Source organism: Sus scrofa, chromosome 3 (genome assembly GCF_000003025.6).
Source record: "Sus scrofa isolate TJ Tabasco breed Duroc chromosome 3, Sscrofa11.1, whole genome shotgun sequence".
Taxonomy (NCBI): domain Eukaryota; kingdom Metazoa; phylum Chordata; class Mammalia; order Artiodactyla; family Suidae; genus Sus; species Sus scrofa.
Genome location: NC_010445.4, coordinates 98,140,252 through 98,157,422, shown reverse-complemented (window position 1 = coordinate 98,157,422; position 17,171 = coordinate 98,140,252). Strand labels below are relative to the sequence as shown.

Below are 17,171 nucleotides of genomic sequence, written 5' to 3'. Positions count from 1 at the left end.
TCTCTGTATACCTATATATCAGGGCAAGTTCTTTTAATTGCCCTAAGGCAGAAAGTTTTGCCTGCAGACACAGAAGAGCAGCTATCAGAACTGAGGATGTATCAAATATTAAGTGATTAGACTTGATAGAAATGTATAGATAGGAAAATGCCCATAGCAAAAGAAACACTGTAAATAATTTTGAAGGAGCAAACTTTAGATACCACTTTGTCTATAACCTGAATTTACCTTGGCTGCTTTATGGCCAATCACCACATAGCCTGGTATTCAGAAGGCACACAGATCTGATATGTAAAACAGAAATCCAAAGTAATTCAGATTTTTAGGGAAGATTTTTAGAGGCACCAAAGGGAATAAGTATATTGCAAGATAGCAACAAAATGTTTAACAACCCCTTCAACTATCTAATTCCTTCAAGTCCCTCTCATTATGACAGTTGTTACTTTATTTTTCTCATCTCCCTTCTTCAGTCTCTCCCTCTTTCCTGTATCTCTGTCTAGAATGACTCTTGCTCTCCTCTAAATCAGCTCTTTAGTATTGTATAAATCAATTTAGTTCCTGGGCACTTCATATTTCTCCCATGTAACTATTGCTCTGATCCACACAACCTAGTCCCAAAAGGGATTTAGGAAACCACTAGAAGGTCTTTAGAAGGATGGAGAATAGAGGTGGGTTGGGGAGAGAGGAGGAAGAGGAAGGCTGTGTATAAGAATTGGTTACAAGTCCTGTCCTCCTATTTGCAAATTGATAAAAGTGAGGCCCAAAAAAGTTTAGTGACTTGACACTCACCTATTGAGTCACATGTAGGTGGGCCTGAACACAGGCTTACCTCATTTCAACACTTTGCTATGGTTCCCTGATAAGCAATTTCCCCACCTGCCCTACAAGGGGTTGCTTTGCATCCCTGGCGGAAAGAACTCCAGGAGGAGTAAGAAAGCCAGGTTCTAGCTCTGCTTCCATCACGTTCCATGTCCTTACGCTGATCATGTCTTTTCTAAGGCTCAGTGTTCTCCCTGAGGGGGACACAAGATAAACTCTGTCCAGTATTAATATACCTTTCTTCTGGTCTGACTTGAGTCCTGCGGCTGTGGCAGTGATGACCTTGAGCTAGTGACGAAGATGAAGACTCACTTTCACTTGTCCAGTAGGGCAAAGGGAGAACTGGGAAGAATGGATCCTTCCCTGCAAGTGGTTGCCCCTTTAGTGTCCTTGTAGAACACACGGGGTGACTATCTCATGTCAGGGGGTCTCCAGACTTAAGCTCTGATAGGCCTCCGCGTATTCCCAGGGGCTGCTTAGAGAGAGTAATCCTAGACGCTCCTGAGGAGCCCGGGCCTGTGGTTCCCCTCTGTTTCCCACCTACTTGGAACCAGTTTCAAGACCCAAGTCCCAGGCCCTCCGCAGGCCCACCGCGCAAGCGCAGCCCCCAGTCTAGCGCTAGGCGGGCAGAACCCGAGGCCCGGGCAAGGTGAGAGGGAAGGGTCGGCAAGACCCCGCCTCCGGGACATCACGTGGGAGGCGGAGTCGGAAGCGTGACGGCGTGCGCGGGGCGGAGCTACCGCTGCGCGCGGGCGCGGGGGCGGGGCGCGGTGCGGCGCTCGCGGCTGCTGTCTGGGAGGGAGGCCGGGCAGGCTGTGGAGCGGCGCGGCTCTCAACCTGACGGGGAAGTGGCCCGGGCGGCCGCGGCTGATTGCCCCGGGGCGGACGGTCGGACGACGGAGGCGGGAGGTGGGAGCCGAGCCGGGCGACCTAGAGAGCAAGTGGGTCAGGCTCAGCGTCGGCCACCCTCGTCGGTCCGCTGAATGAAGTGCCCGCCCCGCTGAGCCCGGAGCCCGGCGCTTTTCCCCGCAAGATGGACGGTTTCGCCGGCAGCCTCGGTGAGTACGGCTGGGAGTCCTCCGTCTCCTGCGCAGGGTGGGAACCTTGTTCCTTCCCCACGCAGCCCAGGCCTGCTCTCCACCCTGCCCCTCGGGATGGCAGCAGTTCCACTGCACATGTTCCCCTCGAGCTTGCCGCCCCTCTCCTGGCTCGGGTGGACTCCGAACCCCTCCCCCATGCCAGCCCTCCTCAGCAAGACCCTCCTTCCCTCCCAGCGTCCCCTTCTGTGCGGGGCCCTTCTTCCCCAAGGTGGGAACTTCTCTCGAAGAGGTCTCCCAGAGCTGGAACACTCCTCCCCATACACTCATGGCTCTCTCCACCTTCAGGGTTAGGTCACCCCTTTCTCCAGTCCTGACCCCTCATCTGGGTACAACATTCCTCCCCCTTCCCGCATACCGAGCTCTCTGTCAGGGTTGGGGCACCTCTTACCCCGCAGAGGCTCCCTTTTAGGGTAGGGACCCCATTCCCTCTTTAGGAAGGGGGCACCCCCCCGCCCCACTCCAGTCTTCGCTTTAAATTTGGAGTCTTCTTTTAAGTATCCCTCAGAGTAACTGACAACTTCCCCTCACTCCCTCCACTTCTCTGAGCGTTTTGCAGTGGTGGAGAGAACCAGAAGCACTGAAGCATCATTTGCCTAATACAGGAAAGGAAGAGGTGCGTCTTTGTTGGGGGACCCTCTTTAAAAGAGGAGTGAAAGCAGAAGTACTTTCTCGCTCTGCAAGCGTGCTGGGAAGAAGTAATCCTGCCCAGTGAATCCATAGGAAAGGGGGCCTCTGTCAGGGAAAGAAAGGATTCTCCATTTTTGGAATATGTTGTCTTTGTGGAATGGAGAAAGGGAAGAGGTTATTAAGTGGACCGAAGTATCGTTTCAGTGTTCCTTTCACCCGAATAAAGGTAGTAAATTTCGTAACTGGCTGAAGGAATCAGAACTCGAGGCTGGTACTCAGTGCCCTATAATCTGTGTCTGGAATTACTATGCTTTGAGGCCATTGGAATCTGGTTACTGTAAAGATTGAGTTCAACTGTTATGATGGTGAGAGAAACAGTTTCTGCCTTGGCTGATACTGCAGTTATGTGATACCTGCTGCTGGATTTGTACTTTGAGTATTTTATGTGAAGTAGTTTGTACTCAGAGGGCTTTCTTTTGTATTTCTTGATAGTAAATTCCTAGTTGGTTAATGTTCATGGATCAGTGCATGATATCGCAATAGGCCATACTTTATTTAGACATGTTGAGATCAGATGGCTTTTTTTTTTTAATAAAAAAGTAAGTTGAAGAGCAATGGATCCATTATAGGTATTAAGGATAAAAACCATAATTTTGGCTCTGATTTTCTTTTGGAAGAAAACACACACACACACACACACTCACACTCTTTGAGAGTGGAAATCCTAAAATAGGCAACTGAGTGCTACTCTTTCCTCCCCAAAGGCACCTGTTGTCCATTATCTAACCTTTGATGTCTTATAATTCCTTACATAGTGAAGTTGTTTCATTCTTGGGCTCCTTTTAAAGAGGCATCAACTTTTCATTGCCTTTTTTTCCCCTCTGATATCTGGATTTATCCCCTAATCATATTGGACTGAAGGGCTTGTCCTTTATATTCACAAAGAGGTAATCGTGTGCTAGGGCAAAAAACTCTTAGGGGATATTGTGGGACTGAGGTATCTGCATTGTTGGCTTCTTAGCCTCTAAAAATGGTGGGATCACTACTCAAACTAGAATCAGCTTTTACTTTCCTCTTGGTTCTGAGGACTTTGAAGGCTTGTTGAGGCTTCATCTTCTGTGTTTTATGGGAGTCTTTTTCACTGATTGGGGGGCACTTTAGTTTGCAGCAGTGGATATGCCTTGTTAAACAGCTTTATCCCTCATCCAATTAAGGAGGCAACTATAGGAAAGGCTGAAAGATGAAGATGAATTTTAGTTGGGGCTCCCACTTTCATAAAAAGCCTTACAGCTGACCCTAATTTGAATTCTTTTTTTTTCATTTGATGCCAACCTTGGGTGGTACCTTGATGAGACTTTCCCTTGCTATAAATATATGGTGTTGATCAGGAGCAGGGGAAATGCCTGTCTCAAAAGAGAGGAACCTGTGTCAGCAGGGAGGTAAAGAAATGGTTCCTGGCAGTATTTCTGGAGCTGCTCCTATGAAGATACTTCTCAGCAGGAGCTCTGCTTTCTCTTTCTGTCCCCCTTGAAAGAGTAAAACTAGGCCCCATCTTAATTGAAACCTTAAAGGGTTGAAGGTGGGGGAAGGGTAATGCTAGTACATTTTACTGGTAGTCTTTAAACAGCTTTACTCAGCTCTTGCCAAATTGCCTGTTTCTGTTCCCTGCAGTTCATTAGTCCAGAGCTTAGAGTTACGTTGATCTTTATTTTATCATCAAGAGAGCCATGAATGTAAAGGCAAGCTCTTATATTCTAGTAGATGTTTAAAAAAAATTTTTTTTTAACCAAACAAGAATTCAAAACATGTGAAGTTCTTCTGGGGTCACAAAGTATTGAGAGCATTTATTCTCAAGGAAGTGTACGTATCTCCTTTTATATACTAGATGGGTTCTTGAAAAAAAAAGGTGAGAAAACTACATTTTTATAAGCAGAAAACCTGAGTGTTTTATAAACAATGATTTCGGAAAAGCTGATTATTTAAAGGAATCTTATGGTGCATCATTTTGTAAAATGAAAAGACTTAAAAATCAAACTGTTGAGTATTTAGATAAGGAAAAACAATATTATGTGCATTAAATAAGATGTCCAAAACTGTGTAGTGGTTTTGAAATTATTGAGAATAATATTAGGTAATTGGCTATGTTATATGTGCCACACTGAAATTATATACCTTTTGTGTTTATTTTCCATAGAAAACAATTAAAGGATGCTTTTAATTTCTGCAGTTGATGAGTTTCAGGCAGTTTGACTGGCAGGTGCTTGTACTGTGGAATTTACTTTAGGCACAGATTCTTTTAGTTCACGAATTATAGTAATTTTAAAAGGCTGCACTTTAGGAACATTTTTTTTTTTTTTAACGTAGTGAAGGACCCCAAGCAATCTATCTTGATGTCCTGCCTCCAAATCAGTATGTACAAATGCACATACTGAATATATATACAATATATATTTTATTTATTTATTTTTATAAATAGAGACTTTATTTTTTGTTTGTTTTGTTTTGTTTTGCTTTATCTAGGGCCACTCCCACGGCATGTGGAGGTTCCCAGGCTAGGGGTAGAATCGGAGCTGTAGCCACTGGCCTATGCCAGAGCCACAGCAACGTAGGATCCGAGCCATGTCTACAACCTACACCACAGCTCAGGGCAACGCCGGATCCTTTAACCCACTGAGCAAGGCCAGGGATCGAACCTGCAGCCTCATGTTTCCTAGTCAGATTCGTTAACCACTGCGCCACGACGGGAACTCCACAATATATATTTTAAATCTCAGGTGTATGTGCAAAAGCGGGAAACTATGACAGCTTTTCTTGTTGCTTTTCATAAGGTAGGGGTTAGGGGCATTTCATGCTCCCCCCTCAATATCTCTTTTTCATAATAAAGTTGTTATTTTTATTTATTTTTTTTTTGGTGCCGCACTTCAGCATATGGAGGTTCCCAGGCTAGGGGTTGAATCGGAGCTACAGCTGCCGGCCTACACCACAGCTCATGGCAATGCCAGATCCTTAACCCACTGAGCAAGTTCAGGATTGAACCCGCAACCTCATGGTTCCTAGTTGGATTCGTTTCTGCTGCGTCACAACGGGAATCCCATAATAAGGTTAATTTTAAGACTTAGCTTAGAATTAGCCTACAAGTGTAGTCAGTGCTTATGCTTTAAAGAAAGGATATAGTTAACCTTGTCAGTTTTAACTTTTTCTGCTTCGTGAGTTAAAAATAAAACCCCAAAAAACTTCTTTTTAAAGAAAAATTGTAATGAATGAAATTATAGGGTTAGTATAAGAAATATAACATTCTCAATGCAATAGTAGGGTGCCTCAGTTTATGCAATATTTTAAGAAAACAGTCTTTTTAACATCACAATGTTAGGACTGTAATTTCTCATCTCATATAATCTTGCTTTCTTAAAGGAACAATGTAGTCTATGATTTATTAATTTAACTATTTTTCTTTTCATCTTTTTACAGCCACACCTGAAGCATATGGAAGTTCCTGGGCTAGGGGTCGAATTCAAGCTGCAGCTGCCGGCTTACTCCATAGCAACACCAGATACAAGCCGCATCTGTGACCTTTGCCACAGCTCCTGGCAACGGCAACGCTGTATCCTTAACCCACTGAGTGAGGCCGGGGATCAAACCTGCATCCTCATGGACACTGTGTTGGGTTCTTAACCTGCTGAGCCACAATGGGATCTCCAGTTTATGATTTTAAAATATTAATCTAGTCTAAAGCATTCTTTATATTTATTCACATAAAATGTTTCTCATGTAATAGCTTTATTTGGGGAGTTTTTATCTTACTGATTGTCTCTTGGAGGGCTTAAGATAGGCTTACAATCTGACATGAGTAGTAACTCTTAAGTGATTACTACAGCATCTAAAACATGAGTTAGCTAGAGTATTTCTTAACACGCATATGGATTAATACATATTTTGTTATGTGCTTCTTGCCCTTTAGGAACTTACTATCTGGTTTTAGATAGATATCTGGAGTAGTTCAATCATAAGTAAAGTACCAGAAATGGGAATCGAAGGGGAGGCACCATTTAGAATGCATGTATCAGGCATGTAACTTCTGAGAGACAACATTTGGAGCTTTCTAAATTTATTTCTGTAAAGCCTGGCTTTTTGAAACTAGGAAATAATTTATTTAGCTGTCCAAATATTAGCGAATGATATTACTAGGTGTTTTCCTGTTTTATGTTTAAGTTTGACTAGCATGTAGGACGAGTACTATGTTTATATATGTGAGAACATTTATTTCTATTACACGTTAAAAATATGAGAAGAACGTTTTGATTTTAAAATAGATGGATTCTAAAACTTTTTAAAAGTCTAAGGAAATAATCTACTTTGTCAATTATTACCTCTGTAGAAGATTCCCAGATCTATAGTCTTATGTCTGCATCTGTGTGTTTTAGTTGTTTCAGACTGTTACAATGCCTTAAGTTTGCATATTGTTTTATGGTTTACAGAAAGCTTTATCTCATTTAATCTGCACATTAACCTTGGGAGAGAAGAAATTGTTCCCCTTTCATACACAGGGAAACTAAGGTTGAGAGATTTGGCAATTTTTTTAAAAGACTATTCAAATCTGGATTTTTTTCCTTTTCTTTCTTTCATTCTTCCCTTTATTTGATGGGGAGCCTAATTTTTCAGGTTTGTATCTAATGAAAACATAATCCAAAAGAAGAAAGATGGAGTTCCCGTCGTGGCGCAGTGGTTAACGTATCCGACTAGGAACCATGAGGTTGCGGGTTCGGTCCCTGTCCTTGCTCAGTGGGTTAACGATCCAGCGTTGCCGTGAGCTGTGGTGTAGGCTGCAGACGTGGCTCGGATCCCGCGTTGCTGTGGCTCTGGCGTAGGCCGGCGGCTACAGCTCTGATTCGACCTCTAGCCTGGGAACCTCCATATGCCACGGGAGCGGCCCAAGAAATAGCAAAAAGACAAAAAAAAAAAAAAAAAAAAAAAACCAAAAGAAGAAAGAAAAAGAAATTATCTTTTTTCTAGCTTATCTGAATGCAGCCGATGTTAACATGTTAGTGTTGTTTTTTATTTTTTCCTATGCTTAATTTTTTACGTGGTTGAAATCATACTGTAGATAAAATTTTGCATTCTGGTTTTCTCATTATATCCTAACCATTTTTTTCACTTGAACTCAGATTTTTCTGATGGGGTCCAATGTTTTTTTCCTACCGTATTACTGCCTCTTCATAACTCACTTGTATATCAAATCTAACATACCTGAATCTGAACGCTTCCTCTAAATCAGCTTCTTTTTCTTATTTCCCACTGTCACCCAGCCTTGAAATCTTAGAACCATTGTTGATTCCTTGCCATTTTTGCATACCACATTGAAATCTCTTCTAAGACTTGTCAATTCTTGTCACCTTTTCCTTACTTTCCTTTTCCACCACCACAGTTGAAGGACTTAGGTTTCTGTGTTTGGATTATTGCTTAGCCTCAAGAAGCTCTACCTCTGTATAATTTATTTTGTGCTGGGGAAAAAGGGGGGCCTTCAGATTTCATAAGCAGTGCTTTGATTGTCCCATTTGCTCTTTCAGTTCACTTCATTGCCTTAATGAATAAATTCAAGCACCATAGCATTGTTCTAAAGGCCCTCCGTTATCTTTTTCTACTGTCGTAACATGTCTGGTTTAAATGACCTATTTCTTTCCCTCATATTTGGTTGGCACTTTTTCATCCCTTTGACTATTCTCTCCTGAAGTACCCTTCAAGGCCCAACTCAAATATTGTTTCCCTTCATGAACACCCTTCCTTGTTTGTCCTCTTTCATTCCCAGCTCAAAGTATTCACTCTCAACTTTTAACACTGGAGCATTCTTAGGACAGTTGTCACAGAATATCTCTCCTATGAGGTAGAAGTAATTATTACAAGTTGTAAAATTAAGTCTTATTTCCCCAGCCAACTTATAAACCTGTTGAAGGCTGATGCTCTCATGTGTCTTTGAAATCTCATAGCAGAGTATTGGAGGTTTCACAATCCAGTAAAATTTAGGGAAGGTTATTAGGGAACCAGTATACAATTGGCAACTTAAAACCTTCACTTTTACCATCATTTCATTAAAAACAAAAAAATCTGGAATTCCTTGGTGCGCGCAGCGCAGTGGGTAAAGGAGCTGGCATTGTCTCTGCTGTGGCTCAGGTCGCTGCTGTGGTGAGTCTTCGATCTCTGGCCCAGGAACTTACACCATGGGTGTGGCCAAAAAATAAACAACACTTGAAGACCAAAAAGTTATCATATACAATCTCAGAATAGAATCCTTTAAAAAATTAAGTAACTTGTTTTGTTCTTATTAAGTTCTTATTTCACTTTAAATGAGTAAAAATTTTCTTCTAGACTTTGTTGGGACTCTGATAAAGAACTGTGTGCCAGGTTCTAGGGTAGTGTTTTTTAGATGCAGGTCTTGTGTATGACCTATTAAGATTTTAGAAATCTCTTTGGGGTCAGGAAAAATATTAAAAAGAATAAGGAGGAGGAGGGAAAGAAGAAAAAAGATTATAAAATATTGGTTCTTCACATGATATTGCTTCAAGAATCGTTTAATAGCAGCTTTATATGTTTGCATTAGATGGCAGTATAAAATTTATTTCTTACCAGGGGTCATAATCAGAAGAAAGACACACTCTTAGTGACTATTCCCTGTCTTGAGAGACTAAGTGGAAGGACTGACATACACATAAAAAAGTGGATGAACAATCAGAAGTAATTATAATGAATCATGCTCTGTTTCTGTAAAGTTTTTAGAATATGAATATAATGATTAGAATATAGTTAATAGCAAAATATATCTGTAGTTCTAGAATCACTGTAATTCAGACAAACAGTATGTAGAAATGTAGTTTTATTAAACCAATAGGCTGGAGTTTGCTATGTACTTTGCAAAAGGATTTGCCATATTGTTTGTCTTTTTTTCAGCTTTCCTGATGCAGTTGTCTGTGTCTTGACTAGTTCTTCACCTCGTTAGCTTTTAAAAATCTATCCAGTCTCTAAGGCATGGCTCAAGCACACTTGATTTTCTGGAAACTGCAACTGGTTATTCTAGTCGTGTACTCAAAACCCTTGTCCCGTAGTGCTCCTAAAGTGGGGGAGACTGAGTGTTTATACCTAAGGGGTCTGGGAGTGTAGCCAGAAGTTAAGTCTACTTAAAAATTTATATGACTGGAGTTCCCATGGTGGCTTAGCGGAAACGAATCTGACTAGTATCCATGAGGACGTAGGTTTGATCCCTGGCCTCCATTAGTGGGTTAAGGATCCAGCGTTGCTGTGAGCTGTAGGTCGCAGACATGGCTTGGATCTGGTGTTGCCCTGGCTGTGGTGTTGGCCTGCAGCTACAGTTCTGATTGGACCTCTAGCATGAGAACCTCCATGTGCCATGGGTGTAGCCCTAAAACGACAAAAAAAAAAAAAAAAATTATATGATTATTTGCAACCATTTTAATAAAGATTGGTCTAGATGGTATTACTGATAGATCAGTCTAGGGGGAGATTTTGATGAGGAGCAGATTGTTTACATGGCTTTTAATATCTCCCCATATATTGCTTATTAGTTGCAAGGAGAAAAATAATAGTAACTCTATACAGTGATGAAACTGGACAGCACCTTGAGTGCATGATCGAAATAAAGAGCACCAGTAGACATTGAGTGCCTCTGAGTGTGATGCCCTGTGAAGAACACATCACTTACATAGTTCTCCAGCCAGGAATGCATAACCTGAATATAATTATGAAAAAACATTGAACTCCAAATGGGGAACAACCTATTTTTTAGAAGAGTGGGACACTTACTTTTTTTTTTTTATTTGGCTGCATGGGGAAGTTCCTGGGCCAGGGATTGAACCCATGCCATAGCAGCACCTGAGCCACTGCCGTGATAATACTGGATCCTTAACCTGCTGTGCCACAAGGGAATTCCGTACATTTTTTAATGTTAATTTTTTAAAGAGAATGAAAGGCTGTGGAAGTGTTCCAGATTAAAGGAGGCTAAAGAGACATGGCAGCTACTTGGAATACCTGATCCTAGAATGGATCTTGTATTACACGAGAGGAAAATGCTATAAAGGATATTACTGGATCATTTGGCAAAATTGGTATATGGATGGTAGATTAAAGTATGGGCATCAGTGTAAAATTTATGGAAGTTGGTAACTGTCCTAAGGTTATATGAAAGAATATTTTATCCTGTAGGAAATACACACTCAAGTTTTTAGGAATTAAGTGCCCTGATATATATGCTATTCTCAAGTGGTTCAGAAAAAGGTATGTTAAATGTATATGTATTTTTTACATATACATACACATATATGTATTATATATAGCTACACGTTAGTGTATATTTGTATGTATGTATAAAGAGGGAGGGTGGAAGGATGCTCATGTGCAGATAATGCAGATGAATAAAATGTTAATTGGTGAATTTGGTAAAAGTTGTACAGGTATTTTTTGGACTGTCCTTGTTCTTACAGGTTTTCTGTAAGCTTTAAATTATTTTTAAATGAAAAGTTTTAAAAAATCATATGAACTTTGCATTAAACTCCATAATATAGCATTTTAAAAATAGAGAAATAGCTCCTCTCCCAGAAAATTCCAGGCAAACTCTTGGGATAAAACTGCGGCTCCAAAATATGTTCCATGTATATCATGTGGTTTCCTTTTATCCCTAGGCCTCAGTTTGAGAAACATGCCTTTGGGCCAGAGGCAGCTGTGGTTCAAATTTAGTCGACAGACATGTTTTGTTTGGCCCTTTTGAATGTTTAAAAATTGGGAAATTTCACATAAAAATCTGCATCTTTGGTTTCTCTTGAAAAGTGGAATAATCTTGCCTCTGTGGACTTGGATTCCAGATGATCTATATACTAAGTGGTGTGTCGAGTAAACAGCCTCGGTCTCTCCTTTTCACCTAGCTTGTTTCAGGTATTTACTTTATTTCCTGGTCTCTATAGGCATACATTTCCTGCCTTTATTTTCCCTCGGAGGTGGTGGGGTTCTTCTTTGTGCTCAAAACCATTTGAGAATTAAGTTGTGGAATTGATACCCATCGCCTGCTATCATTTAAGTGTGTATACCCTATAAACAAGAACATTCTTCTGTGTAACCATACCACATAAAGAAGAGAATTAGGGAATTAATGTGGATACATTACTAACCCTCAGATTCACTCAAGTTCTGCTAATTGTTTAAATAATGTCTTTTAGAAAAAAGGATCCAGTTCAGAATCAAGTATTGCATTTAGTTGTCATGTCTCTTTAGTCTCTTTCAGTCTAGCAGAGTTCCTTAATCTTTTCTTGGGTTTCATGACTTTATGCTTTGCAAGATTACAGGCCAGTTATTTTGTACAATGTCCCTAAATTTGATGTTGCCTACTGATTAGATTCAAGTTATATATTTTTGGCACAAGAGCCACAGAGGTGAAGGTTTTGTCTTATTGCATCCTAACAGGTAGCACACAATTTTGATTTGTCCCATTGCCAGTAATGATCATTTTGACCATTCAATTGAGGTGCTGTCTAGCAGACCTTTCCACTGTAGAATTACTTTTTTAAAAAAACTTTGTATTTTATAGGTGGTGCTTCGAAACTTTGTAAATATTCTGTTCTTCATCACACCTTCAGTTTATTGGTTTCTTTATATCTGTGTGGCCTCAGATACCTTATTTTTTTCCTGTGGGTTATAATCCATTACTGTTTATTTTGATGGTCAAATTGGCCCCATTTTGGCTAGTAAGTACCATTCATGCCGGCTTCTGTATTCTTTTGACATATTCCCATCACTCTTTGAAGACTCTCTTGCTTTTTGACACAATGAGGTGATTCAGGTGTACAATTCAGCTTCTAATAACTAGCCTTTTTTTTTTAAAGTAAGGTTCAGGTGAGATTTTGAATTAAGTCACTGTAAGTTAGTGAACATTCTTTACAGTTCTTATAATTTTGTAGCTGCATAATAGTTTATCTCATGCTTAAACATTATGTTAAACACAAGAACTAGACCATTAACATAAATTAGCTTGAAGGTATTTGCTGAGTGGGAAGACATTCAGGATTATGTTTGTTCTTATTCTGTTACTATATTTAAACAATCAACAGTTATCTTAGAGCAACATACTCTTAGGTGGTGTGTGTGTTGGAGGGGTTGGGTTAGAGAAAATATATTTAAGCAGCAAAATCAACTTTTTTTTCCCCTTATAATATTGTGACCAACTTTCTTTCTCAGCAAGTATATATATAAACTTTATAGTATTCCATTATTTGGACATCTGCTTTAGCTGTGTATATAGAACATAATTTAACTTAACGTTAAATTGATGACTGATGGTGCTTATTATGAGCATTAGACATTGTTCTGCGCTGTAATAGCAGTGGTGCCTCCTAGAGCAATTTGTGTAGGGCTGTGTGCTCCATACACTGAATGACTCTAGACAGTTATAACTGTCTTCCTTGCTATCGTTTGTCACCTAGTGTCAGTGTACTCTACCCTTCCTTCTCATTTTATTATTTTCAAAAATCTCACCCATAATATTTGAGTTTATATCTCTTGAAAGGACTCTAATTATTATTAATTAGACTTAAAATTGGACAGTAATTTCTTAATAGCAAATATCCAGTCAAATATCCCTGATCTAAGTGTCATTTTACAGTGATTTGTTTAAGGTTTAAACAAGATTCATACATTGCACTTGTCTTTTTTGTTGTTGTTGCTATTTCTTGGGCCGCTCCCGCGGCATATGGAGGTTCCCAGGCTAGGGGTCGAGTCGGGGCTTTAGCCACCGGCCTACGCCAGAGCCACAGCAACGCAGGATCCGAGCCACATCTGTGACCTACACCACAGCTCACGGCAACGTCGGATCATTAACCCACTGAGCAAGGGCAGGGACCGAACCCGCAACCTCATGGTTCCTAGTCGGATTCGTTAACCACTGCGCCACCACGGGAACTCCATATACATTGCACTTGGTTGCTGTCTCTTAAGGCTTCTAATCTCTACATTTCCCTTCCCTTTGTTCTTTTGCAATTTGTTAAAGTTTTGTCCTGTAACATTTAACACAAGTACTGACTGCATCCTTTGATGTTTTTTAAACATGTTTCTTGTTTATCCTTTAAATTGAAACTTACAGATTTTTATATTTTTGATGTATTTTGATCTGCTACCTTTATTCTTCTAAATTTTGATGCTTAGATTTTCCCATCTTTGACCTAGTCCTAGTGCTCTGTTAGCTTCCTTGTTTTTTTGTTTGTTTGTTTTTATTTCTTTTTAGGGCGACACCCACAGCATATGGAGGTTCCCAGGCTAGGGGTTGAATTGGAGCTGTAGCCACGGGCCTATGGCACAGCCATAGCAATATCAAATTCAAGGCTCATCTGCCACCTACACCACAGCTCACTGCAAAGCCGGCTCTTTAACCTACTGAGTGAGGCTAGAGATTGAACCTGCATCCTCATGGATGCTAGTTAGATTGGTTTCTGCTGAGCCATGATAGGAAATCCATCTTCCTTGCTTTTTGATGTGATGAGGTGTTCAAACTTTTCTTTTACACTTCCAGCTCCAATTCTGCAATCAGCTATTTGTCTAAGAAGTTGTGGTTCCTTTTGGCAGGAAATGGTACTCTAAGCTCTGGAGATGCTCATTGTTACTGGATTGGTTATTGTTTCTAGTCTAGCCTTTCTTTTGATTTCCCATTTTAAATTGGCTGTAGGCTAGGAAACCCGATAACAAAGCTGGTTTGACTTATATAAGAATTGTTTTGGATCTCAAAAAAGAACCCAGAGATCAAGGCCTATGCCAATTTAAATTGTATAATGTAGTACCTAACAGGGATAGGATCATACGCAGTAAGTATTGCTAATGTTGGTAATATATGAGTAACGTAATACCAGATGTTCCTCAAAATAAAGTAATAGACTTCTGAATGTCTCTTAATAAAATACCTGAGCTTTTAGTTCACAGCCTGATGATTTGTATATAATTTAAATTATAAACCTTTTATGCTCCCTGTATTTTCTTTTGTTAAGATTATCTTTTTTCGGAGTTCCCGTCATGGCTTAGTGGTTAATGAACCCGACTAGTATCCATGAGGATGCAGGTTTGATCCCTGGCACCGTTTAGTGGGTTAAGGATCCAGCGTTGCGTGAGCTGTGGTGTATGTTGCAGAGGCGGCTCAGATCCTGAATTGCTGTGGCTGTGGGGTAGGTTGCTGTGGCTGTGGTGTGTGCCGGCAGCTGTAGCTCCGATTCAACCCCTGGCCTGGGAACCTCCATATGCTGTGGGTGCGGCCCTAAAAAGACAAAATAAAATAAATAAATAAAAAGATTATCTTTTTTTGTTTCTTTTGTTTTTATCTTTTAGGATAAATCTCAGGATCAGTGATGTGTTAGTATGTTAGAGTCAAATTATGCTATGTTATTGTCATATTCCATAATAACGCACGCTTTTCTTTTTAAAATTTTTTCCAGATAATGTACTTTTTCTAACTTTGCAAAGTTGACGTCTTCCTAAATTTGAGATGACTTTCTGTTTTCAAATAAAACTCTATTTAGTTTTGATAGCTGACATTTTTCTTTAAATCATTTTTTTACTCTCGCATATTGGTCTTGAACAACTGCTTACACTGATCATTAAGTGACAGTAGAATGCTGATCTTTAAGTGACACATCAGAGCAAATGAAAAAATTTGTTTTTCTTTGAGCCATTTGTTCCAGAAAAATGTCATAACTGACTTCTGTTTTTGAGTGAGTGGGAGGGGTTTTTTGTTTGTTTTTTAAAAAAACTTTGAAGGATATCCTGTTTTGAGATTAGATAGGGCATAGCCTTTGATTTTCTTTGACTGCTTTGAGTACCTCTTGGCATTCATCTTATGTCTAATCCTCTCCAATTATAATTAGTGTGGATGTGTGTTTGGCACAAACAACATTTTCTTGATTTTTAGGATCTGTTACCTTGGATCATTTGAGATAGGGTATTGGGAAACAAAGTTTAGAGTAAAGAGAATGACAGAGAAAGTATCAATATTTGACTTCTTTTCTTGAAATTTTTGTGAAGGCTCGTGAGTGGAATTTAATGATTATATGCACACTGAAACTTTAGCACTGTAAAACTCCTTGGTTTTTTAGTGCATACTATCCTGGGGCTCAGGTTATAGGTTTGAGTCCCATATGGTCCACTTGTTTTTTCCTGTTTTCCTTTTCAGAAAACACATTCATTAATTTAATAGGTTTTGATTAGCTTCCTTGAATCACGATTTGTGCTAAGTGCAGTGGAAATTGGTGAATGAGACACTCAAAATCCCTACTTTCATGAAGCTTATAATTCTGTGGGGTATTCAGGCAGTATTTATTCAGGAAATATTTATTGAATGCTTGGTATGGGCTCAGCATTCTTCCAGCTATAAACATAGTCCTTATGGAGCTTATGATGTTGGCCTTTAAAATACAGAGTAATAAGAATTGTGATGTTAAAGTATAGAAAGCTTTGGAAACAAAGGAAAAGGCTATCTTAAAGTCCACTATCCAGCCTTTTATGTTATTTCAAGGTATAAGCAGAAAAATAGAGGTCAGGTCACAGTAATCCTCCAGTTCTTGGAAATGGCTTAAAGAAATGACATTTACTTTTTTTTTCCCCTATTCTCATACACCTGAGAAAACTACCAATAAAGCTCACTTTGGTTGCAGTTGAAGCCTTCAGAGAATATTGTCAGCTTTGCCCTCCTGGTGTCATCCTAATTTAAATCAGTGAATTCATTTTAACTTCTGTCCTCTCTCTGTTACCTGTGTAAGTGGTACTTTTCTAAGATACTTGCTTTTTCTGTACCTTTGTTGGAGTATGAGTCCTGTAATTTGGTCTATGGTCTTCAATATTCTTGCTTTAGGAAATAATCATGGATGTAGTAGTTTATAGACTACATTTCAAGAAATAGGTTCCCATGGATAACTTTCTGAAAGAGTGACAAAGCAAAGGCACTAACATTTATTCAGTTATGATTTCAGGAACTGTGTTATATACTTTATATAAATTAACTGTGATAACTAAATGGCAAAAAAAAAAAAATGTTAGTTTCCGTTTTAAAAAATACCCTCAAGAGTAACTTTTAAGTAGATTGAATAAAACTGAACCTGTTATTACAACTCTTTGTATGAGGATGGTGATTACAGTAATTTTCCTGACAGCCTTTTGGTGGCTGAAATGAACTGTTACTCCCAGTACGAAAATCTAATAATGCAGCAAGTATATATTCAGCAAGTGCTGGATGCAAGGAATTTCTTTCATACTGGGAATATATCAGTGAACAAAAGAAACAAAAATTCCTACTGAAACTTATAGGGAAGAGAGATAGATAGTAAACAATTTTCATGACATTATTCACTTTTAGGATCTTATTGACTCCTGCATAAACAGTGAGTCTGCATTGTTACTTACAAACATACTATCTTTTTTTCATAGAATAGATGGTAATGTAGCCTGTGTGGATTTTGGTTGTGTCAGATAAGCTTAGAGAAAAGTAGTTTTGGGGATGCATAAACAGGTAGGTATAGCATTGACAATTGTGCTAAGGCTGCTTTGTTATCATAAATCTTAGTCACTGTATCTGATCATGTGATAGTTTTGGAATAGTAT

General features: G+C 39.5%; 1 protein-coding gene across 3 annotated transcripts in view; it reads left to right on the top strand.

Moving 5' to 3' along the window:
• EML4 (echinoderm microtubule associated protein like 4) overlaps window positions 1,547–17,171 on the top strand; it is a 150,068-nt gene continuing 134,443 nt past the window's right edge. For 2 of the 3 annotated variants that reach the window (XM_021087582.1, XM_003125196.6), the window contains exon 1: window positions 1,548–1,877. In XM_021087582.1, coding sequence (XP_020943241.1) covers window positions 1,853–1,877 — 25 coding nt within the window. In that variant the 5' untranslated portion in view covers window positions 1,548–1,852. Of the gene's footprint in view, window positions 1,878–17,171 lie in introns of all 3 variants that reach the window. The other variant, XM_021087581.1, reaches the window with a different exon arrangement.